The 25,789-nt window shown below is 37.1% G+C and overlaps 1 protein-coding gene across 5 annotated transcripts; it reads left to right on the top strand.

Moving 5' to 3' along the window:
* The first annotated feature begins 777 nt into the window (after window positions 1-777).
* On the top strand, window positions 778-23,988 carry TRA2A (transformer 2 alpha homolog). Of its 5 annotated transcripts, none has more exons than XM_033088208.1 (9): window positions 778-996; window positions 10,295-10,607; window positions 10,888-11,021; window positions 13,749-13,914; window positions 16,278-16,466; window positions 19,152-19,267; window positions 20,708-20,839; window positions 21,171-21,238; window positions 21,394-23,988. In XM_033088208.1, the coding sequence occupies exons 4-9, from the start codon at window positions 13,882-13,884 to the stop codon at window positions 21,402-21,404; spliced, it is 549 nt and encodes a 182-aa protein (XP_032944099.1). In that variant the 5' UTR covers window positions 778-996; window positions 10,295-10,607; window positions 10,888-11,021; window positions 13,749-13,881; the 3' UTR covers window positions 21,405-23,988. The 5 variants fall into 5 exon arrangements, with proteins under 5 accessions (XP_032944099.1, XP_032944100.1, XP_032944098.1 ...); XM_033088209.1 differs by having other exon boundaries at window positions 10,295-10,596; XM_033088207.1 differs by having other exon boundaries at window positions 10,295-11,021.
* The last annotated feature ends 1,801 nt before the right edge of the window (window positions 23,989-25,789 follow it).

Below are 25,789 nucleotides of genomic sequence, written 5' to 3' on the forward strand. Positions count from 1 at the left end.
GGCTGAATGGATAAGAACACAAAACCCATACATATGCTACCTACAAGAGACTCACTTCAAATTGAAAGACACCCACAGACAGAAAGCAAAGGTATGGAAAGATATTTCATGACAATGGGAAAAAGGGGGAAAAAAAGCTGAGGCAGCAATACTTATACCAGACAAAACAGACTTTAAAACAAAGGCTATAAAGGGGTGGCTCAGTTGGTTAGAGCATGGTATTAATAACACCAAGGTTGCCGGTTTGATCCCCACATGGGTTACTGTGAGTTGCACTCTCCTTAAAAAAAAAAAAAAAAAAAAAAAAAAGGCTATAAGAAGAAACAATGAGGACCCAGTAAACCCTTTTCAGGGTATTTATCCAAAGGAACCTAAAACACTACTTCAAGGGGACATGTACGTGCATATGTTCATTGCAGCACTGTTTACAGTAGCCAAGATGTGAAGGCAGCTTGGGCATCTCTTGATGGAAAAGTGGATAAAGAGGAGGTGATATATATCTATATCTATATATCTATATCTATATGTATATCTATATAAAGGAGTCAAGGTCAATAAAAGCTCATCTGGTGACTGAACATCTACAAAAGGACTGATGCATTAGAAAGGAGTCTGAAGTTTGGAGGCCAACGCTTGAGATTAGGTTACTACGCACGAGGTTCGGAGCACACGCCATCCAGCCGGCTACGCCAAGACCGCAACAAAGCATCGCGGGAGGCGGGGCCTCCTGACGTCACAGAGACGTCCCGCCCCCTTACGCTGCGCACTAGCGAGGCCAGAAGATTTCTGGCGGCGACGGCGCCATCTTGCAGGACCCTGAGACCGAGTGGGAGTGGAGTGTGGCGGCCGTTGTTGCCGGCTCTTTCCTTCTCCCCACGGTCCAGTCAGCAGGTTGATTAGGCCATAGGCCTTCAAGCCGAGACTTGTCTCTTATTTAATTCTGGGGAGCGCCTGGCCGACATGAGTGATGTAGAGGAGAACAACTTCGAGGGCAGAGTGAGTACAAAGCCGCGGGAGCCGTCTTCGGCGGCGGCCCGATGCTCGGGGTTTCACGGGGACGAGCGCGGTCGGGCTGGGTTGCCGGGAATTTTGCGGGGGCCTTTGGGGAGCAGCCTCTGGAGCCATCGCGGTTGCTTCCTCACATCCCAAGATGGCTTCTGGGTTCCACTCCTGCCCCAAACACCACGGATGACCCCCTCCCCCTTTTTTAGAGACTGACTGATGCCTGGACTCCCGGGTCCGATTCCCCCTGCAGCGCGCCCTCTATTCTTCCCACCCCTGAGCCTTCCTTATCTCTGTTCCGAGGTTTGGGTCCCCGTCGCGGTGGGGCGGGAGCAGACGGCAGGGAGGTCCCCTCCGACCGGATAGTGGTAGGTGCTTCCTGCGGTGGCATTTCTGGCGACCCCGAGCATCGTAGAGGGTCTCGGGATCGAAAGTGCGCGGGGCTGTCGTCCGGGCGGGCAGAAGCTGGCTGGGGACTAGCTGGGGCCTGTGTCTCCTTGGCTCTCTATTGCAGTGAGCGGCCGCGTCTCTGTTGGAACCGGCGGCGTTGCGTCTATAAAGGCGAAAGCCTTGAGGTTGAAGGTGGGACGAGCCTAATGAAGTGGTTAGTCAACGACCGCATCGACCCTTAAGCGTTCTTAGGACGAGAGCTGTGAGGGGAAAACTACGCAAGGAGCCCTGTTCCCTACTATAATGCCCCTTCTGCTTTCCTTTCATTTCAAAATGTAGAAATGCTATAACGCCTTATTTTTCTGATTCCTTGATGTTGGGTTCTTTTTCCCTCTATCTCTCACCTTCTAATGCTTTTCTTCCTATGACCTTTCATCTAAAAACTGACCGCTCCTTTACAGGTTTTTTTACGGTTAAAAAAAAAAAAGCAACAGGAATCTTCTGTCTTAATCTTACATAACTGAACACATTTCATGGCTCAGTATTTTAAAAATAGCTAGTCAGTTTATGCTATTCTGTAACTCAAAACGGTACCTGACAATTTCAGGCCCTCTCCCATTTCTTTTCTCAACCCATCCTTCAGCAAAGAGGGCTCAAAGGTTTTCATTATTTGGGGTGGGTGAATATAAACATCACAAAGATACATTATCGTAAGCTTCAATGGACTAGACGTTTATCAACGTTTGAGTTATATTTCCGAAGTGACCCTCGTAATGGAAGTGAGTGTGAAACCCAGAAAAGCAAACGGTATCTCCAGGCAGCTGTTCTGGCTGTTTTGTTGGTATTCTAGTCACTAGGGGAAACGCATCAAAAAACACGTAAGGTGTGTGCTGGATGGAATGCTTTTTTTTTTTTTTTATTTTAAAAGCTCATAATATAAACACCTGGAACTAGACAGTTAAACCAAAGAAGGTGGATTTGGGCTTTTGTTCTTTTTGAGAAGAGAGATTTAAAGAGATTAGAAACAAAAAGGCTACTTTCAGTACTTTTAAGATTGGATTTTTAAAATAAAATCTGGAGCATAGATATAAATGAGTATGGTTGAACCTGCTCATTGATTATTGTCCCAACGAAACTTTTTTAAATCATGTAATGAAAGCACTTGATGCTGGTAAACTGCTGCTTGTTTTGAAAATGTTAGGTAGTTATGGGAATTCTGCAGTCCATTAGTTTTTCCTTCAATTAACTTGTAAAAAAAATTTTGTTCATGTTTGTTTTGATTTGTGAGGAAGTGAAGAGGATTATTTGGGACCTGGTTTCCCTTTAAGTTCTTATTTTTTTAATTAGTCAAGTGGAGGAATGGAGCAAGTTCTAGATAATTATCCTTTTACCCACCTAATAGATGACTTCCACCCAATTGTAAGCTAAAATGTATGTAGGTATTAATTTATTTTAATAGAAAAGGGGTTTTTATCTCCCCCCCAATAGTGTTTGTGGTCATGGAAAATATTTTTTCACGCTGTGATACCAAAATGTATTTTAGTGTGAATGAACTCAGATTGAATAATGAATGTGCCCACACTCACCTATTATGTCTTTTTTTTGTAGGTTGAGGTAATTGTCTTTATTCATAATTGGTTAAAGAATTAGAAGAATGCCAGAAGCTTTTCTAAGGGTGTATTTTACCTTTTTTTTAATTCTAAAGCAATTCACTAGTGCTTTTGGTTTTTAAAGAACAGTGATCTTTTTATCTCACCACAAAACCACAGTTTAAAAAGTTTTTACAGAATATAATTTTTGTGTTCTTTGTATCTAAATGTAATCACCATTTAGAAAGGATTTTGACATAATGTTTTTGAAGTGTTTAAGTAATTGTTATACTTCAAACTCTTGACTAAAATAGAGAAAAAATTGACGGGTCAGTATTCAGATTTCATTTTCTATGCACATATTAACACCATCTTACTGAAAAAATATTTAGAATTAGAAGGTAACTTTCTAGAGATTGTAGAACACATTAGAGAAACTGGGCTAACAGTAATAGTTCCTACTTTTGTACAATTTTAGAATCTATACCCCCCAAAAAAAATGACGTATTTTCTAATTTACTCCTCACAATAATTTTTCCAAGGGCTAGAGTACTCTTACCATTTTAGAAATTAAAAACTGAGACCCAAAGACCATGTAGCCAGGAATAGGAGATGTAAAAGTCCCAGTCGTTTGCTCACTGCATACTTAACCTATGCTGTGTATATTTTGATTGGCTTTTTTAAAAAGAGTGCACTGCACTTCAGTGTCTCAGCCATTAATGGATTTTGCTAAAAACCAGTTACGGGAGCTTAATTTTCTATTATAGATTAATGCCGCTTCCATTTTAAAGGACTGGAGTAAAAGAACTTGAGGAAACAAAATATAATTGACTGAATTTAGTTTTAAGTAACCCTTAGAGTTAACCAACCAAAATTCCCTTCTGCCTGTGGTGAATCTGCTGAGCATCTGCTGCCTTTTTATTAAAAAGGCCAGGTGTTCAGGGAAAGAGAACTTGAAGTCCTATTTGAGATGACTTACAGCTCAAATCTGGGTAAAAGTAAGTATATAATCAAGTACTGTGTGATAGAATTAATAAGGAATTCAGAAAATGGACCTGAGCAGTTTTGTGAGCTATGGGAAAGGAAAAACTTTACCTAATATGTAAAACTTACACTGGATCTCATGATTAGGAAAATGAATACATGGGTGTGACAATTAGTAGGTTGCTGGAATAGTGAGAGATGATAGATTTGACTAAATACGCAGTCAGACTAAATATGCAGGGTTTTGAATTCTAGATTTAGGAATTCGGACTTAATCCAGTGTGCAGTAAGGTGCCATTTCTGGATTCTTAATCCTGGGAATTGTGTAACGAAAAGAATTTTAGCAAAGAATAGACTGGTACAGGAGGAGCAGCAAGGCACAGTTGAAATACTTAAGGAAGGGAATTATAAAAATTCTGATCTAAACAGGATATCAATGGGATGTAAAGAATAAATTAGACATTTTTAAGGGATCCAGGAGAATAGTGGTGCCCTTAAAATCAATAGAGTCATCAAAGCAGTTTCTTGGGATATTTTAAGTGAAAATGTCTTTTAGAGCTGGGAGTTAGGTTGGCACTGGAGCTATGACTTTGCATATTATCTTCAAAAACTGAATTATTCGCTTCTCACAGCTTAAACTAAAATTAGGATTTCGATCTCAAAAAATTTTAATGTCCTTTAGAAAAAACATTGAGTCCATTTTTTTCCTAATACAATGGCCCAGTGTTTTTAATGGAGGTTAATGATTCTTCATCATGTAGTGATCCAGCTTATAATTCCACAATTGTCTTATGCTTTGTAGTATAGTTGAAGAGGAAAATTACTCCTTATTCCCTTTTGAGAGCTTGCTCCTACTTTTTTTAGACTTACTTAGGGTTCCTCTTCTTACTATGTGAGATTATTGACTGGATGTCATAAATGAAGAGCCAAACACAAATTCATCTGTATCAATTTGGAATTAAAATTTGTGTGTTAATACTTTGATGAACAGCAGAAATGGGGGAAGGTTTATTCTCTGACACCTGATTTGTAATAATAGGGGTGATGACTATGCCATTCAAAATCCAGCTTGGGGACTTGTTCCTTTTTTTAAAAAAGTCCTTAAACTGGGTTTTTTAATTTTCTGCTGAAAATTTTAAGTGTGAGGGTACTAGAAAGGTTTGCCCTCTCCCCTCCTTTTTAAAAAAATAATGTAAATAAAATTGAATCCCTATTTTACAGATAAGTATGTCAGCACTTTAGTTTTTTAAAAAAACGTAGTTCAGCTTCTTCAGCAATTTAATTTCCTCTCATCACATCAACCTGTTACAAAAAGAGGAAGGCTTCCTTATAATAGGTGTTGTAGTAAACTTGAGACAGTCTTATTTTCTTGGGTTTAGTTTCCTAAAACTAAGTACTATCATCCTGTTTTAATGGCTTTTTTGTAATCAGAAACTCCCACTATTCACGCAAAGAATTTGTAAACTAGAAATATTTTAATGCTCAAAGATTTTTATATTCAAAATTCTTTCACCGAAGGGTGCTAATTTGCTCAATAGAACTAGAAAGTAGGATTTTAAAAAGGAGCAATGCAATGAATTGTACCCACAGTACATAACTGTAACTTTACAGATTTGACATACATGGTGCTTATGGGATGTACTATTCCTAAGAGAGAATAAAATAGCATTGGGATGTGAAAGAATATCAAAGGATTAAAATATTTAGGAATGAGTCGTTAAAAAAATACAAGTAAACTTTATGGACTTAATTTTGTAATTGAACTGAAGTTATTTACTCCTGGTATAACAGGTGTAATATCATAGGTATGAAATGGCCATGTTTAATCAGCATAGTTTTCTAGAACTTGTCAGACAGTGTGAAAACTTTCTGTTTGTAGTCTCAGTGGATGCTTAGGCATTAAATAACTAACCCTGGGACCTTTGTAAAAAGGTATATATTCACATGCTGAGTTAATAATGATATTTGTTCATATGTCCTAACAGATTTAGCAGGACAGGAGTAGAGGTGAGAAAAATGGTAAAGATCACGGGGGGGAAGAATCAGTAAACACTGTAAATAGTTTGAGGGGAATATGAAAGGAAATGTGGTTTCCCCTACCTCCTTTAAATTACTACCATGTATTATTGTGTATACTTCTTATTGTTTCATGATTTTCAGTAAAAGTCTGAGTGAGGAGGCCTAACCAATCTGAGGTAGAAGAAAAGTTACGATTTTTCCTTTGAACTCAGGCCGTGTAGTCTTACTCAAGATTCATAAATACTTCATGACGTTAGAAGATGAGAACATAACTAGAGTTCTGTAACAGGTTCTCAGTAGTTTGCTTTCAGCTGCTGTCTGTTGGCTTTTAATGTACCTAAGAGGACATCTTAGTCCTTATAAACTTTTCTATACCTTTGAAATTGTTGCTTATACACTAGGTTTTTGGAAATGACAGTTTATCATGAAATAAGCTGGCTGGTTTATGAGCCACGTTTAAATTAAACTTGTACAAAATATTATAAATTTTACAGGTAATTTCACAGATATGACATGAGTTTAAATTTGATTATATACATATAAGCGCCAATTCTTTGTTGAGCGTTCCCAAAATTATTCGAAACTTTAGAGCATATAGACACAGTGTTAGAATACCAGTGAGCCTTTGCAGATACAAAGACCACTGTAAGCTCATTTAGAATGCATCATTCCGATACTACCTCAAAAGAAGGGAAATTATTGTTTTAAAATAGCTGTTGTGAGCAATTGGTATTTTCTTTTTAAGGAATTGCTCTAGTAGCAGCTATGGGTTAAGAAGAGACTGGGAATATTTCTCGTATTAAGCCTTCGAGTCTGTAAAGGAAAAAGTCTATCATACTCAAGAGAAAGGAGGCAAAACTTGTCTGTAGACTGAAATTAAAGAATTGAGTCAACACAGGTTTCCCACAGGTCCTAGAGAGTGAAGTTCTTGGTACAATAAATATTAAGTTATTTGAGTAATGTAAGTACCCCCCCACACACACACATACAGTTTACCTAAATGCACGAGTGTATTTCTATGGAAATAGAGCTCCAACTTCATAAAGTAGTAGGAAAATATACTTGGAAAAGGTTGTTTTAAAAGTTTATACTACATTCATATAGACTTGAATTTGTGTAAACTTGGCACTATTACTTGGCATAGAATTTGCCTTACCATAATATTAGAATTGGTTACAGTATAGTATTTATATTGATTTATGTGTTTATTTAATGGGCTTTAAGTATTACACATGTATATTGTTGGAATTTTTTCCACCTATATTAGCTGTATTAAAAGACACGGCAGTTATTGCTTGCGTAGTTGTTCATGTCCTGCGACAGTGTGCATATATTTAATAATACATTCTCCTGGTTAAAGGAATACATAGTTATTTTCACTGTGTAAAATACAACTGTATTTCAACACAGAAAAGAAACATGGTTCTTAGACTACTTTATTGAATACTTTTAATATTTATGGTTAGCTCCCTCCTTTTTATTTTTGGTTGTGTCCTTCAGCTAACCCCAGAGATAGGTACCTTGATAATAAAGAATAGTTAAAAGAACAAACACACATCATTTAAACAGGTTGTACTGTGAGAACTTTTTGCTTGGCTTCTGGTTAATAGTAGTTAGATTTATATTAAAATTCATGATTTGATTTGGTTACAAGTCAAAAGTAGAAAAGGATAAACTAGAATTTGTCTATAAAGGGCTTATTGTAGCCTGGTTGCTAATGCACAGTTCAGTAAAAATGGTATTTATTTGGTACCAGCTTTTGAGAAATAAGTTGCTTAAAAATGGTAAATATTAATGCAACTACTTTTCTGTGTGAAGACTTAACTGCTAGTTATTATGACAGGCCATTTTTTAGGTATTATAGTAAAAATAATTCTGAAGAATTAAAAGTTTAAATTTGTAGTTTATTCATCTCTAGTCTCTAAATTGTTTTGGGAGGTTAATAGGAGTTAAAGGGGAGTTAAGAGGACTGTTTCTCACAAATGCCTAACCACTACACTGTACACCTGAAACTAATATAAAATAATACTATCAACTGTAATTTTAAAATATATGTAGTCACAGGATGTAAAATACAGCATAGGGAATATAGTCAATGGTACTGTAATAGCTTGTTTGTACGGTGTCAGACGGGTAGTAGACTTGGTGGGGTTATCACTTAGTGAGGGGTGTAAATGTCTAGTCACTGTTGCTTTGTACATCTGAAACTAATAATAAAAAGGACTGTTTCTTAACTTTTAATGATTCCAAGAAGAAATGTATGCAGGTTTAGTTTTCTCTGGTATCAAAATTGAAGGAGAGGCAACAAAAGAGGTTAGGTATTTGTGACACCTTGGAAAATGAAAAGCAAGCCTTCTTTAAAAATATGCTGATGTCTTTTGAAAAGATATTTTGTAATATCTTAATACTTTCATAACAAACTAAAAGGAAAATTGCATTCTTTCCCCCAATATGTTGCTATGCCAGACCTGGGATTCAAACTTTAAGAAGTTACTGAGTTACCTTGTTTACATTAATTCCTAAGAAGTAATTTTCATCACTTGAATAATTTTGAACTGTTAGTTATGCTTATGAGGGAAGACTTGAAAATCAAATATACACATGTATTTGGACCATAAAATTTTTATCCCATAACAAAAAGCTTCACATAAACATTTAAGAATAAATGTTGGGTTTTAATGTAAGATTTTGATTTCTATCCTAGTCAAATGAAAGGTTTTACAATGTCATAGAGCACAAAACCTTCTGATACGTGTATATATAACAGGGTTGTGGTGACACTTATAGATCCTATTCCATCTACTGCTATTCAACAGTAGCATAAATGAATGTTTTACCAGTGTATCTGTTATATAGAAGGGAAAGCCAAAAGTGAGAGGGGAAGATACTTGTATCATCTTAGCTGATGAACCAGCGTGTGAGATTTCAATTATGAGCAAATTAGCCCTACTTTGTTTGTTTGTTTAAGTATTGAGTATTGCTGTGCCTGCTGCAGGCATCCGTCCAGGAATTTAGAGAGTATGTGAGATGTGGTGAAGGACTTACTGTGTGTAGCTAAATGGGGACGGTTAATATTGAACAGAAAGGTAGCAATATATTTCAGTTTTATTTTCCGCTGAAAAAGTAAATAGGCTTGGCAGCATTAGTGTATACAGTTTTTGATAAATAAGTCTTTTGCCATTAAATGCAAAGGAAAGTTTTAGGTGTTGCATGGTCATCTTCTGGCATAAATGAAAATTGGTGTGAAATTGGGATAATTATTTATACTACTAATCAAGGCTTAAATGGGGAGAGAAACCAAATTGTCCATTGTACTTTGGTCATAGGTGCCTCATGTATCAGTCAAATTAAAAAAAAAAAAAGGAAGACTTAAATCAGTTTTAAATTAATTGATTTGGAAAGTTTTGATTTGTATTCAACGTTTTCAGAAGCCAGTCAGTTTTCTGGTATAGGATGTAGTCACTGAGGGGAGTACAAATATTCACAGCTGCATAAAATATGCAAAAACTGAACAAAAAGGTGGGATCAAAAAAGAAAGCCCACGTTACTAATTTTGTAATGACTTCTTGTACATTATGATACATCATGGATAATACAGAATTTTTAAATGACACAGTTGCAAAAATACATACATAAGGAATTTACAAGCCAAAGGGGAAATTTGAAGAATTTCATGCTTTCCCCATTTTTCAATATGCTTATTTTTACTTCAGAACATATTTTTCTGGTTACGTCAGAGTGAGCAAAGATAGTGGTCAAACAAAATTGGGAGATGTTCATAATTTTACTAATTTTTTCTACTTCTTTGAACCTCAGCATGTGTCCTATAATGTTTGAGTTCAGATGGGTGTGTACAGATACTTCAGCCTAGGATGCTTTGCTTTAACTATATATATTTTGATATCTTAGCATGGCTTAGTGGAAGATTATTTTAAGATCACTAAGAATCTTCAGGTTATAAATTAGTGAAAATGTAAAGCATAGGTGGGGGGATTGCAGTTAATGTTAGATTTATGCTTGAATTAACTATATTAAAATTGTTCACATTTTAGGAATTAGGATGAAACATGAAAGGGGAGGAGGGTGAAGAGTATGGTAAAAACATTTAGAGAAATTCAGTAAATTCTCTTTAATTTTTAGAAAGTAGACTTTTGAACAATTTTAAAGATTATAAAATTGTTTTTTTAAATTAACTAGTTATTTGCACTTTACCTGCTGGCTTTTCCATTTGGTAGATAACATTCTGAACTCCAGCAGAGTTTTATAATCCCCACGTGCTTAAATATACTAAATGTTCTTTTTCCATTAAGGTTAATGTTCGTGAAGAAATTGAAGAGTTTTTTCCAAGAATGTGGAAGATAAATCAAGATAAAAGAAGGCTAATGAAAAGTATTAAAGATCAGAAAATTAAAATTGAATGGGGGAAAAAATTGAACAGAAGATTGGTCAGATAGAAGCACTTGAATATTTTTTTTAAGGCTATTTTGAATTGTTTGAATTGGGGAAGAATACACGAAGTATGAAAAATGAAAAACTCAATGAAGAATGAAGAGAAGTAGAAAGCAAGAGTGAAGTAGAATTAAAAGAATCTGGAAGAATGAATGGGTCCTAGGTTAAGTAAATGTATGGTTTATGTTCCAGTGTCTGTATGATCAAGTTGTAGATGAATTTGCATGATTACTTAGTTAATAGAGAATTGGTGCTCTGGTTCAAGTAGGGAATTATTGAGGACAGTTAGCAGTATTAACATTGGGTTATTAATGAGCTGAAATTTTTTCTGGAGGGTGTTGCCTAACCATTTGTTTTTCAGGAGCAATCAATATAAATAATTACGGTACTTTAAATGTTAGGTGTTAGGCACCTGCGTGACCAGTGCCATTTGTAATACTGTCTTCTTTGTTAGGAGTCTCGCTCTCAGTCAAAATCTCCACCTGGAACTCCTGCTCGTGTAAAATCGGAGAGCAGGTCAGGATCTCGTAGTCCATCAAGGGTTTCCAAACATTCTGAATCCCATTCTCGATCAAGATCAAAATCCAGGTATGTGTTTTTAAAGTAATACTTAAAATGCTTTCCTTGGCTTTTTCAGGGCAAAATGGTTTTTGCTAAATCCCTCAGTTTTGCTGCGGGATTGTATACAAATTTCAGCAAAGACACACAATCACGTAGTGTTTCTCAAATTGTAGAGTTTAGAAATAATATGTTCTAGATAACGACTTAAAGGTAGAGTCATTGCTAAGCCCAATTAAAACAAATACGTCAATTGATTTAAATGTACTTTGCATTTAAGGATTAGTGTTTGGTTTTATTTCAATAATATTTGCACAACAAAAAGATAATTTTCTCCATTGGAGACTTGGCGTGTAATTTAGTGCAGAGGAAGTTGAAGTATGTGTTATGTATGTTGTACTGGTTATCAGAATGATATGAGAAGCTTTTTCAAGATTGACATTCCAGCTACATCCTATATCTGAAGATTCTGACCTTAGTAGGTTTAGGGTAGAATTCTGGTCAGATGTAATATGGGGTGCATGGTGGGGAATCCCTGGGTGATTCAGAGTCCCTACCCCTACCATCTCCCCTGACAACAAAAACTCTAGTAAACTCCGGCAAGGTTCACTGTATCAGATGTCTCAGGTGTATTGGGGTAAGGAAAAGCAGCCTGGGCAGTTAGTTTGATAAGTCATTGTAATTTTTTGAATGGAGACATAATTTATGTTTTTGAGTAGAGTCTGCTTGCATGGGGGCATGAGACAGAAGAATCGGTTAAAAGACTGGACTTTTCTTGAGGTCCATAGCTATATCTTTTTCTGTATTGTATCAAGCCCAGTGCTTTGATTTACTAACCATTCTGTTTAATTAAATGCACATGTGCAGAATACCACTGAATAGAATTTGGGTATAGAAACAGAAGTGAGCGTATTTTCACTTAAGGACCTTGCATTTGCTGACTTCAGCCTAGAATTTCTTCCCTTAGCTATTCTCTTATCACTTGATTTACTTCTCTACCCGTTTGTCACCCAAAAACATTAAGTAGCACGAACACTTTTTATTTCCTTAATTTTTTTTCATAATACTTGTTGCTACCTGATTAGAGAAAAGATAGACACTCTTGAAGGGTTTTCAATTAATGTCTCACCTTTCATTACTATTTGAAAAGTATCAATTAATATTTTAAATGACCAATTTTCTTATTAATGTTTTTATTTTTTAAATTAAGTCTGTAAATTAATCTAAAGAAAATGGGAAATATCCTGTTTGGTATTCTTGCGCAAATATGTTTTCTTCATACATACCTCGTTCCACCTCCCAAATGATTAATTTCTTTTAGATAATAGGCCACTCATTTTATTGTTTTCATTCCCACGCAGAAGCCTTTAATTGTTTGCAACCTTCAATGAATATGTACTCTCAGCTTGATGTTCAAGCTTCTACACAATGTTGTCTCAGTCCTTCTCCAATCTTCCCTCTCATTACTTCCTTTATAAGTATCCTAATTCCTTGCAGATTGTACTGTTTTGCAATCCTCTGATTACATCTCCATGTCTTCTTGCCAAGGAACCTTTGCTCTTGCTATTCCTAGGACACTTTTCCCCTGTCTACCTAGCAAAGTCTGTTAAGCCTCCCCGCTTTATTATTAGCCTTCTTTGTTTTGAACAGCCGTCCCTCATTTTTCTTCCCTACACCCATGTGCTCTCTTTCTAAACTTTCTGGCCCTTAGCTTTTATAACATTTATTGAATGCCTTATAGAAGTTATTTTGTATAGCTGTCATCACTACTGGTCTAGGTGTTTAGTTAAGGATGGGTCATAATGAATAGTAAATAAGAAATTGTTGTTGCATTAATAGGCAAAGAAAGAGGACTGGTTGAGAGCAACTAGAAATCAGATAGATGAACTAGGGGATTGGCAGTGGAGAGATGGGTGACATGCTGCAGAAAGCTTTAAAAAATGAAGACAAAAACAGAAATGAAGACTTAGATTAGTTGGACATTTAGGTTGATGAATTAATTTAGTAGATGGTAGATTGCAGCAGGCTAAAAGAAAGATTGGAAAGGAAATGATACTTAACAGTAAAGGGAATCTAGAACAATATTGAGAAGATGGTAAGTGATTCAGTCAAAGGATTTTATTGTGGTAATGGTAGGTGGTTGGTGATTCATTGTCTTTTGTGGTAAAGTACACACAAAATTTAGCCAACCATTTTTAAGTGTAAAGTTCAGTGGTATTCCATACATTCACATTGTTGTGCAACCATCACCACCATCCATCTCTGTAACTCCTCATCTCTTGTAAACCTGAAACTCTATCCCCATTAAACAATGACTTTCCCATTCTCCCCTTCTCCCAGCCCCTGGCAACCACGATTTTACTTTCTGTCTTAATGATTTTGACTACTAAGTACCTCATATAAGTGGAATCATACAGTATTTGTTTTCTTGTGACTTGTTTCACTTGGCATAATGTCCTCAAGGTTCATCCACGCTGAATATTACAGAATTTCATTCCCAAGGGTAGTTGTTGTTTTTCTTTTTAAAGAAAGTAGAGCCTTAACGTGCTTGTAAGCTAAGGTGAAGAGATTGAATGTACAAGGGATAGACTGAGAACAGGAGAATATTGTAGTGATTAAGAGAATAAGAGGAGGAATAGCGATTCCTCAGAAAGGAGAAAGGAGCTGAGAATAATAAGCAGGGATATATGTATGTGTAGATCCTTGGCGTTGACCATTTGGTTTCAGTATTTTCACCTAAATTTATTTCTCACAAAGGTCGAGGTCAAGGAGGCATTCTCACAGACGTTACACTCGATCCAGATCCCATTCTCACTCTCATAGGAGACGCTCTCGAAGTAGGTCATACACACCAGAATACCGGCGTCGAAGGAGCCGGAGTCATTCTCCAATGTCTAACCGGAGAAGACATACAGGCAGCAGGGTATGTGGTTTTTAAAAGTCGATGAAAACTTATTTTGTCTTTCATGTGTGTTTAGTCATGGCATAATATCTTGCTTTTATGAGAGCAAAACCATTGTTTAAAGGTGGTGTTTCAGAAACATCCTTGAGTGTATGAATATTGTTTACATGCACTTAAGTATATTTTCTTGACTTTTGAGTAGTTAAAAGAGACGAAATTTGGGAAGAAACGGTATGTTCCAAGAATTAAAATGAAAAGCATAAACTGAGTTGAGAATATTGAGATAAAAAGTTTTATGGGGGTGGGCAACAAGGAAATACCGAAAACTGTAGTAATATAAGATATGATCAAACAATACGGTGAATGTTTAAATTTAAAAAAAAATTATTACAGTAAAAGACATATTGCCATTAATCCCCCTCAGAATACTCCCCCTTGCTTCGAACACACTTACCCCATCGTTCTTGCCACTTTCTGAAGCACTTCTGGAAGTCCTCTTTCGTGTCTTGAGTTGCGCTGTCATGGCTGCCTTGATGTCCTGAATCATTTTGATTTTGGGGAAGAGCCAGAAGTCTCACGGTGCCAGATCCGGTGAACAAGGTGGATGGGGAAGCACCATAATGTTTTTATTTGACTGAAATTGCTGTACTAGAAGTGATGTGTGACACGGAGCATTATCATGATGGAGAATGATTTATGGGACACTTTAAAACACACCTCTCAACAATAGCTCACACCCGACTGACTACACTGAACAAGTTGAAACTTGTCACACACTGTAAGGTTCCACGCGCTGCTTTCGGCCCAACCCCTCACCCCCCACTGAAGAGCCCTCTGTTTCCGTTGGGTGGCACTCGGTGATCACAATGGAAAGGCTCCGTGTCACACATTGCTTCTGGTATGTGGCAATTTCTGTCAAATAAAAACAACAGTGGGGGCGGGCCCAGTGGCTCAGGCGGTTAGAGCTCCATGATCCTAACTCCGAAAGCTGCCAGTTCAATTCCCACATGGGCCAGTGGGCTCTCAACCACAAGGTTGTCAGTTCAATTCCTCGAGTCCCGCAAGGGATGGTGGGCTCTGCCCCCTGCAAATAAGATTGAACACGGGCACCTTGAGCTGAGCTGCCGCCGAGCTCCCGGATGGCTCAGTTGGTTGGAGCGTGTCTTCTCAACCACAAGGTTGCCAGTTCGACTCCTGCAGGGATGGTGGGCTGCGGCCCCTGCAACTAGCAACGGCAACTGGAACTGGGGCTGAGCTGCGCCCTCCATAACTAAGACTGAAAGGATAAACAACTTGAAGCTGAATGGCACCCTTCACAACTAAGATTGAAAGGACAACAACTTGACTTGGAAAAAAGTCCTGGAAATGCACACTGTTCCCCAGTAAAGTCCTGTTCCCCTTCCCCAATAAAATCTTAAAAAAAAAAAAAAAAAAAAACACAACAGTGTGTCCTTATTCACCATATCTGGCACCATTCAACTTCTGGCTCTTCCCCAAAGTCAAAATGACCATGAAACGTAAACGTGAATCGATTCAGTACATTGAGGCAGCCATGATGGCGCAACTGAAGACACTCATGAGAGAGAACTTCCAGAACTGCTTCAGAAAGTAGCAAGAATGATGGGATAAGTTTTTGAAGCAAGGGGGAGTGTTTTGAGGGGGATTAATGACAATGTGTCTTCTACTGTAATCAGTTGTTTTTTTATTTAAACATTCACCATATTTTTTTTATCACACCTCATAGTTAGCACTTGTAGTATTGAGCATTGTGAGAAGTTCTTTAATACATTTAATACTCTTAACAGCTCTGTAAGGTAAGTTACCATGGTGTAGATAGGGAAATCAAATCTTGCATATGTGACATTGAGGTTTATTTGCTTTTTGGCTAACTGGCAGAGCCCAGGTTTCAAGCAGGCTCTGGATTCTTAATGTTCCTGTGTTTAACTTCTATCCTGTGCTTATGTGATACTGTATTATTTAACTGCTGGAGTCTGCTAAAGAATAAAAATGGGGAATGGCAGTATAATCAGCAATTACAGATAAAGTCAGATTAAGTACAAATCTATAAGGGATGTAAAACATTTTGATAAGCTAAAAATACGGCATTAAACTAAGGGTGAATTCTTGGATGAATTCTGCAAATTGCTGGGCTAGAGAGTAGGATTGTTTTTACTCAGGCTACAACCTGAAGTATATTCTAGCCAAGGCCTGGGTGTATTATGAACTGTAGGACATGGCTCATCTAGTTTTTTTCCCTCTTATTTCCAAGTCACTTGAAATAATATAGTCTTTGTATATTGGGTGACGTGTTCAAGCAAAGTATTTCTGTTTTAATTTTTATTTTAATTTGGAGCTTAAAATGAAATGACCTCTTTACTCAATAGGCGAATCCAGATCCTAACACTTGTCTTGGAGTGTTTGGCCTCAGTTTGTACACAACAGAGAGAGATCTTCGTGAAGTATTTTCTCGGTATGGACCATTGAGTGGCGTCAATGTGGTTTATGATCAGCGAACTGGACGGTCAAGAGGATTTGCGTTTGTTTATTTTGAGAGAATAGATGACTCAAAGGAGGTAATTTTGGTTTTATAATTGTGTCAATTGGAAAATTTTCTAATGTGCATGATTAGAATATTGAGTTACTGTTAAAGGTTGATTAACAGACTTGCAGTTCCATAAACATCATGTCCTTTTTCATTCTTGATTCAAACTCTGCCTTTCAGTGTTACAATTGGAATGGCCAGTTTCACTTTCTGAGTTAATGGGGAAAAATGAAGTGTGTGTTTTCTTTTGAATAAGCCTTATTAGTGCTCCAAGCAGATGATTATATTCACTTTTTAGAATTACGGTATTTAGATTTAATCTGTTTAATTTTGTGTCTAATTAGCTGCCTGTGTATAGATATAGAGCTTTGTATTTCTATTCTCTCAGTATTCATTTATCATTCTGTTCTATAGTTGAAAAGTAATACATGAGAAGAATTGGTACATTTTCATTTTATTTAGTGCCATTCTTAATTTGCCTAACAGAATGATCCTAATCAATGTTGGTGATTTAAAATAGTGCTGTTCTAATGTATTAGGTAGTGTAGTGTGAAAGAAGCAGTAGGCTGCTTTCTCTATACTAAAAATTGATCACAATTGAGTTAGAAAACTCCATTTTAAGCAATTTGAGGCTCATTGTTAAGGTTTTTGTCAAACCTTAAGAAATGGCAAGTACTGGCATTTTTTGTACCATTTTCCATGTGACATTTGGATATGTAGGTCATTATTGCTTTATGCATCAAGAGTGCTTGATTGTAACATAAACAATAATAATAAATGTTACCTATCTTTTAAAAATAATAAAGACTATTGGCATCTAGTGGGTAGAGGCCAGGAATAATACTAGACATCCTACAGAGCACAGGATAGCGCCCACAACTTAAAATTAGCAATCTCAAAATGTTAATAGTGGTGAGCTTGAAAAACCTGGCTAATTCTAACAAAATAATGCCTCAGGTTGTAAATAAATGTTATTACATTTATGTAATAGACATTCTAATAGGCACTCCAATGTTTTGTCAGTATTATGGTTTTGTTTTGTTTTTAGTGTTAACTTACAGTGGTCCCCTCTTATCTGTGGGGGATATGTTTCGAGACCTCCAGTGGATGCCTGAAACCACTAATGGGACCAAACTTTCACCTTTTCCACTTAAAGGAAGCACTTTATACAGCATCTCTTTGGCAAATCCAAATTGCTAGCATCGCTATACTTGTGCTTTGGGGCCATTATTAAGTAAAATAAGGGTTACTTGAGCACAAGCACTGTCATTGCTACAGTTGATCTGACAACAGAGATGGCTACTAAATGATTAGTGGGCGCAGGGTGGCTTTATACAGTGTGGATATGCTGGACAGAAGGATGTTCACATCCTGAGAGGGATGGCACACAATTAGTTTTAAATTGTTTATTTCTGGAATTTTCCATTTCATATTTTTGTCCCATGGTTGATTGGATAACTAAAACTGCAGTTAAGGGAGACTACTACATTTGTGATTTGTTTATTCCTGTTCTCAATTAAGGGAAAAAGGTGTAAATTTAGAAATACCAGGATATCTGATCTGAAGTAAATGTTCGAAGTGAACCATATCACAGTGTTTTAATACGAAACTTGTTTGTCCTATCTCTTGATACCTCTTCCCCCAGGTTTATTTCTCGGTAAAATAAAATGAAAATGGCAACTTAGTTCCAAAGAACTTCTTGCAGATTTTTTAAAGTGGTTGAAGTATTATTGAATTTATTGGTATTAGTGTCAAAGGGCAAACTGATGGGGAAAGTGAATGCAGATACAAAGACCTTAAGAGCACTTACTGACAGATTTCAAGGTTCCTTTATATTTGGAGTTCACTAGGTGGCAGTGTGTTGCCTAAGGAATGTCCTGACTAGTTTAGACTTGTCAGCTGAATTGTGGTTTCTCCTTTGATTTGCCCAGATTGAAATTAATTACTTCAGCCTCAGAGTTATGCGGGCTTCCCTGAGTTGGGTAGTTCCTTCTTTCTCTATGGCTGTTGCCGCTGCCCCCAGTCTTCTATCACAGGCCAGTTAAGCGTCCATATGTACATTAGAAAAGTCAATACTATTGACATGCATCCAGCAGGGATTAATGTGTAAGATCCTATCCCTTTTTTTTTTAAGATTTTATTGGGTAAGGGGACCAGGACTTTATTTGGGAACAGTGTGTACTTCCAGGACTTTTTTCCAAGTCAAGTTGTTGTCCTTTCAGTCTTAGTTGTGGAGGGTGCCGTTCAGCTTCAAGTTGTCCTTTCAGTCTTAGTTGTGGAGGGTGCAGCTCATCTCCAGGTCCAGTTGCCGTTGCTAGTTGCAGGGGGCGCGGCCCACCATCCCTTGCGGGAGTCAAACCGGCAACCTTGTGGTTGAGAGGATGCGCTCCAACCAACTGAGCCATCCGGGAGCTCAGCTCAAGGTGCTGTGTTCAATCTTAGTTGCAGGGGGCGCTGCCCACCATGCCTTGTGGGACTCCAGGAGTTGAACCGGCACCCTTGTGGTTGAGAGCCCACTGGCCCATGTGGGAATTGAACCGGCAGCCTTCGGAGTTAGGAGCACGGAGCTCCAACCTCCCTAAGCCACCGGGCTGGCCCACTATCCCAATTTTAAGTTTTGAAATTTTGAATGGAAAATGTGTTAAATTTGTTACAATTTTGGTAGTTTCTCCTTGGTGAATTATGCATGACATTCTACGCCTATTCTCCTTTAAAGGCTATGGAAAGAGCAAATGGAATGGAGCTGGACGGTAGAAGAATTCGTGTGGATTATTCTATCACCAAGAGAGCCCACACACCTACACCAGGCATCTACATGGGCCGACCAACTCAGTAAGATTTCAAGTTTCCGAAGCTAGATTATTATAGCCAGAAATCCATCAGAAATGGCTACAAAATTTTGATGGGTCAAAAGATAAAATGATTTTTCCTATAATTAAAATTGAAAGTTATTTAATTTGTATATAGTTTCTTTAGTTTTTATATATACAGTTGACCTTTGAACAAACTCGGAGGTTAAGGACCCCAACTTCCACACAGTCAAAGCCATGTATAACTTTTGATTCCCCAAAAACTTAGTTGTCCCTTAGTATCCACCAGGGATTGGATCCAACCCAAGGATACCAAAATCCAAAGATACTCAAGTGCCTTATGTAACGTGGCATGGATCGGTGCATGCAGTCAGCCCTCTGCGTCCTCACACTCCCGACCATAGATCAAAAACAGTACAGGTATTGTACTGGGAAAAAAGTCAATGTGTAAGGAGACCTGCGCAGTTCAGTCCCATGTTGTTCAAGGGTCAACTGCACATATATGTACATATGCTCGTGTGAATATGTGTGTGTGGACGTACATATTCGAGCAAGGAGTAAATAAAAATAATGAAGTGCATTTCTGGCCCTTTTATGGTACTATAAAAATAGAAAAATTAGATGCTAGAAAAATATTGTATGCTCTTAAGAAAGTATTCTCTTTCTAGTCTTATGTGACCTTGGAAACCTCTGTATAGGGAGGGGTTTTACTGATAATTAGCATGGTTTTTTGTTTGTTTGTTTTTTAAAAGCCAGCTTTCACATTGTGTAGAACATAAACGGAGGCTTTTATGGTGTGTGTGGTTTTTTCTGTTTGTTTGTTTTAATACAACTAAAGACAATATTTATGTCTTAAGAATGAAAGAAGGAATATAGAGTTTCATCTAAAAGCTGACTGGGGACAGTGTAGGATTTGGCAAACTAAAGTGAACAAGTGCCCCTATGATGAGTTGGGAACACAGCAGGGAAAGAGGGCTCAGTTTAAATTCACTGCCAAAGCTTTAAACACTAGAGCTTGAAATTGTTTTAGTGCTGGACCTTACTGTAAGGTAGTTCATTTCTTGCTGTTTAGGGTTGGTTACTTTTTAATTTTTGATGTTTTTAAATTGTTTTGAATTAGTCGTAAGGACACACATCTTAGCATTTTAGTATTGTTTTCCTGCACAGTCATTTTTACCTTGTTGTAAAGTCCTATTGATTTGGGTAGTGCATTAATAAGAACAGTTTGTAGTTTAGAGAGTTGAAATCATCCCTGGTTGTTTCTGTAAAGAATAGGAAGCCGTAGCAGAATACCATGGGCGTTACCCAGCTAAGACATGGAGGTAATTGGCATGACAGGATTTCCTTTCTCCCTTATCTTGCCTCCTTCTTCTGTTTTATTTTTTTAAAGTACCATTTTGTATTAAATGACATTGCAGAATAATCTTTCACACTGATGTGACATTTTTACATTTTCCTGCAGTAGTGGCGGTGGAGGCGGCGGCGGCGGTGGGGGCGGTGGAGGTGGTGGAGGCGGCCGGCGTCGAGACTCTTACTATGAGAGAGGGTATGAGCGTGGTTACGACAGATACGAAGACTATGATTACCGGTACAGGTAATGTTTTAACTTGGGATTTCTGTTCTGAATTAGGTGATAGTAGTATTTGGCACTTTTAATTGATGTTTGATACGTATTAATAAAAATATTTAAAAGATTTTATATGATGCTTTCTTGAGAAAGTAGGAAGAAATTATCTCAAAGGCTGTGAACAGGTTAATTATCTGTATTTGCCAATTGTTGTGGCATTTACTTACTGTTTAAGTATCATTTGCACACGAAGAATTTAAAAGTTATCTTGGGTCCGTTATTTGCATGATGGGAAATTTTTATTTTCATCTACTTCAGTGGATTATGTGTATGCTAAGTAATCTTTTATTTCCTACAGAAGAAGATCACCATCTCCTTACTATAGTCGATACAGATCACGATCAAGATCTCGTTCCTATAGCCCACGTATGTGCTCTTGTGCTTTTGTAGCATTAAGAACTTTATCTCTAACTTTAATGGTTGATTGTAGAAAATTGGGGTGTGTGGTGACTGTTGATAGTTGGGAAAAGGACAGGCAAGTCAAACTATAACTCATTTTGCCTTTTTTTTCCCTTTTTCAGGACGCTATTGATAAACAGAATGGTTGCAGTTGAGGACATGTTTATCTTTTCTCTCTTTCTCTTTTGTTGTTTAATTCTGGATTTCTCTAATCCTTCCTATATCTTAAAAAGAACCCTTAAAAAACTCTGGTTTATTTAGCATCTACACTTTGTCAGTCGGAGTGCTGTTTTCCACCCCTTTTATTATTCTCTTAAAGATGTAACTGTCATTTTGAGTAGTTTAACATCTTGAGTAAAAAAAGGAGCTCCCAATGTTATGCTTTGTAAATGGTGTGTTGTTTGGGGTTTGTTTTTGTTTTTGTTTTTGTTTTTTGGGGGTTTTTTTTTCCTTCTTTTATAGAAAATAAACTGGCTAATTAAATGAGGAAAGAAATCTTTTTAAAGCTTCTTTTGTGTTAGATACTGTATTAGACACTATTAGAAGTCTGCATTTACAGTGAACTCCTTTTTTAACTTTCTTTTGGGGAAGATAGTAACACATAAAGTAGTTCAGTCATGTCAAATTTGTCAGGGGTGGCATGGAGCAGTCAAATAGTTGAATGCAGAAAGTTTGAAGCTATAAAAGAAAACACTTGGTCATTTCTTTTGAAGAATGGAATTTTTGAACCCTGAATATTATGTCACTTTTTAAAAATGGAAAGCTTGTGAACGCCTATAAAACATGTTGTATTTAAAATACATCTGTTAAAATTTACAAACTTAAAAGTGTGTTTTTTGTATTGAATTTATTGAAGTTGAAGTACTCCCTTAATCATTGAAGGACAACCTTTATTATTTATTACTTAGAGCAATCGTATACTTTGCTGTTAGAAATTTTGGTGTTAGGACAATGGTTAAGCAGGCTATTGTATAGTATAGAGTCCTTAGAGGATATGTGTGGGGAAAAGTAGTCTCCTTTCAAATAAAAGTTAATTTCTTCGAAAATGGAACTGTCTCTTTATTGTGTTAAAATGGGAAAATAAAACTGGATTGATTTGGGAACCAAACCAGTCCTTCCTTTTTCCTGACATTTTTGCTTAAACCTAAATGTATAATCCTTGTTTCTTATTTAGTCTTTGAAAACCTTTGTTGTACTCTCTCTCCCCTTTTTTGTTGACCAAGTTGTAAATACTGAGTATTCAATATCAAGAATCATGCTGAAGGAATGATAAATAATATGGTTATTATCTTCAAGAAGCCCACATTTTAGTAGGAAACACACTTAAACGACTGTAATGTAATGTAAGGGGAGTTTTTTAGCAGACGTGGAGGGTGTTTTATAAAAAGCTATAGGACCATGAGCTCCTTTGTTTTTTCCCCTCAAAGCAGTGGGAATAAAATTAGATTATTATGATCTGTGTAATAGATTGATAGGATCTGTGGTATTGAAGTGCTTCAGACATCTTTATTAAACAGCTACTTTTCAAAATGTCTGTCTTTAAAAAAAATTTTTTTTTGTAAATAAAGATGATATCCAAAGAACAAAGCAATCTCTTGTTGGTCCCTACAGGGTTTTTGTTTATGCCAGGTTATTAAAAGACAGATTCACTGCCTTAACAAGAACATTAATCTGTTGACTATGGGAATACTTTAAAGATTGAAGCAGTATATCAACAAAAAGTGAGAAAACAGTCACAATCTGGAAGCGAACTAATAGCCTATGAAGAGACAGTAAACATGTAGATGTATCACGTATGTGTTAATGGAGAAAAGGCAGGGAAGGAGAATAAGAGAGTAAGAGGGTCACAAGGTTAGGGCAGTCTTTGAAGGCTTCCCAGAGAAGGTGAAATTTGAGTAAAATCTGAAGGTAAGGAAGGAAGCCTTGTAGCTATCTGGCGAGAGCATGTTAGGTATAGGGAACAGCTCATGTAATGACCTAAAGGCAGTAGAATACCTGGAATATTGGAGAAAAGAGCACAGAGATGATCACCAAGGGCTGAGCCTTGCTGGGGAGAGAAGGGTTGGGAGGAGTGGTTTTAACAAGAGAAGTTCTTTTAGAAGGAGACTGTCAGAAATGGGTGCACAGCTGTAATGTTACATATATATGTAGACATACATATGTGTTAGATGTGTTAGATTTCATGGTGTACATCATAGAAATAAAAGTGGATATTTTTGGGCCTCTTCTGATACCTATAGTACTAAAGTAAAAATCTAAGAATTTTTTCAGCTCATTGAAGGTAAGAAACTTTCAGTCTGGTTCCTATCTCTTTTGGGTCATGGAGCCCTTAAAAATCTGGAAAAAACTGCAATCTGTCTTCCTGGGAAAAGTGCACATACAAAACAATTTGTATACAAATACTGGATTTTTAAATTATTTTGTGTGTAGAATAAGATCTGTAATAATATGCACCAGCTTTCTAATCCTGATTATTTACCCTGTGAAGTAGTCTGGAGAAACGAACTTGCAGAAAAACAATAGAACAATTTTACTTACAAATACATGGACATTATGTGTAGCCCTGAGGATAAAAGCTTCTGTCATAGACATTGCCCATGGATTCAGCAAGAATCCATTGCCTTTCCTGGCTGTTTGTTTTTTTAGGATGTGGCTTAGAACATTGGAATTTCATACCACCTTGAGAACTGTGAAGCACAAGTACTGGGGGTGCCAAAAAAATGTATACAAGTGGACACTTTGGTCAACGTTGCTCTAGCAACGTTGTACACCGTAATCAGAAGTATCTGGATGCTGATGGTAACCACTTTGAGCACCTCTTGTAATTGCAGAGGTCAAACGTGACTTTTATTCATCTTGTGTTATCTATATACATTGAGTATTACAATTTCAATAATTTTTTCCATATCTTAAAATGCGTATACATTCTTTTTGCACCCTCTGTATATATTGCTTCATTATGGCAATTAAAAGTATTTGTAATGTAAAATAAAGGTTTATTTGTTCAAAATGTGTTCATCCCTGATGCCAAACTTAATGCTTCTGGTGTATGGATTTACTTTTTCCCACCTAATTTTAAATTAAGTGGGTTGGTCAAAATCAGTGCATTTTTCTAATTATATGAAATACACATTAGAAGGTACGATGAGAGATAAACCATCAATGGAGAAAAGGCAGGGAAGGAGAATAAGAGAGTAAGAGGGTCACAAGGTTAGGGCAGTCTTTGAAGGCTTCCCAGAGAAGGTGAAATTTGAGTAAAATCTGAAGGTAAGGAAGGGAGCCTTGTAGCTATCTGGCGAGAGCATGTTAGGTATAGGGAACAGCTCATGTAATGACCTGGGGAGTAATGAACATAGAAAACAAGAAGGGTCTAAGTTACCTTCCAAGAAAGCAAATTCAAATAGAATTGAATTCTATTCTAAGTTACCTTCCAAGAAAGCAAAGTCAATTTATGTTCCTACCAACAATATATGAAAGGGAGGTCTTTTCTTGAAGCAAAAGGTGTTAAGATTTTACTAAAGGAAAATAAGCTATACTTTGAATCATTTACACCACAAAGTTACTTCAAAATGAAATTAAGGTAACAGTTTTCAAAAACTATGGTGAAATAAACTAATGGAACTATGGGAAAAGAGACTACATGATAGAACAAAAAAATGCATACAAACTATGATATCCTCTATACTTAATAGTGATTGACTAATTCTGCCCTATACTTATCATTGACCCCATAAAGGCTACCCAATGGGGAAGCTCTGCATGGTGTTCTTAGGTTTAAAGAAACTGTTGCTTGGGGCCGGCCCAGTGGCTCAGGTGGTTGGATCTCCGTGCTGCCGGTTCGATTCCCACGTGGACCAGTGGGCTCTCAACCACAAGGTTGCCGGTTTGACTCCTCGTCTCCCGCAAGGAATGGTGGGCTGTGCCCCCTGCAACTAACAACTGCAATGACCTGGAGCTGAGCTGCGCCCTCCACAACGAAGATTGAAAGGACAACAACTTGACTTGGAAAAAGTCCTGGAAATAACACACACTGTTCCCCAATAAAGTCCTGTTCCCCTTCCCCAATAAAATCTTAGGAAAAAAACAAGTTAAGGCATTGTATTAAAAAAAAAAAAAAAAAAAACTTGCTTAACACTCAAACCAGTCATGAGTCCTCCCATACGGATCTAGCTGTGTATCTCTGATAGTAATTTAATCCAGGAATAGGTTTTTGTGGCATAATTTTCACACACAAATACAGCTTTATGATGTGTAAATTTGAGAAGATACTCTATACAGGGAGTATAACTGGCAACACACTTTAACAATTAGTTGGGGGAAAAATTGAAAAATTGAGACTACCAAAGAGAGGGTCTACGTAGACTATCCTCTCCCCTCAGAAGTGAGCATGGACACCTGGGTAATTGAGGCTTCACAGTGTGGCTCTGATCACTTAAATTTTGAAAAAGTAAAAATACAGAGGGGAGAAGGGGGAGTTAGTGTTTACTTTGTATAGTTTCAGTTGGAGAGGATGAAAAG

This window comes from Rhinolophus ferrumequinum, chromosome 20, assembly GCF_004115265.2.
Source record: "Rhinolophus ferrumequinum isolate MPI-CBG mRhiFer1 chromosome 20, mRhiFer1_v1.p, whole genome shotgun sequence".
In the NCBI taxonomy this organism is placed as follows: Eukaryota; Metazoa; Chordata; class Mammalia; order Chiroptera; family Rhinolophidae; genus Rhinolophus; species Rhinolophus ferrumequinum.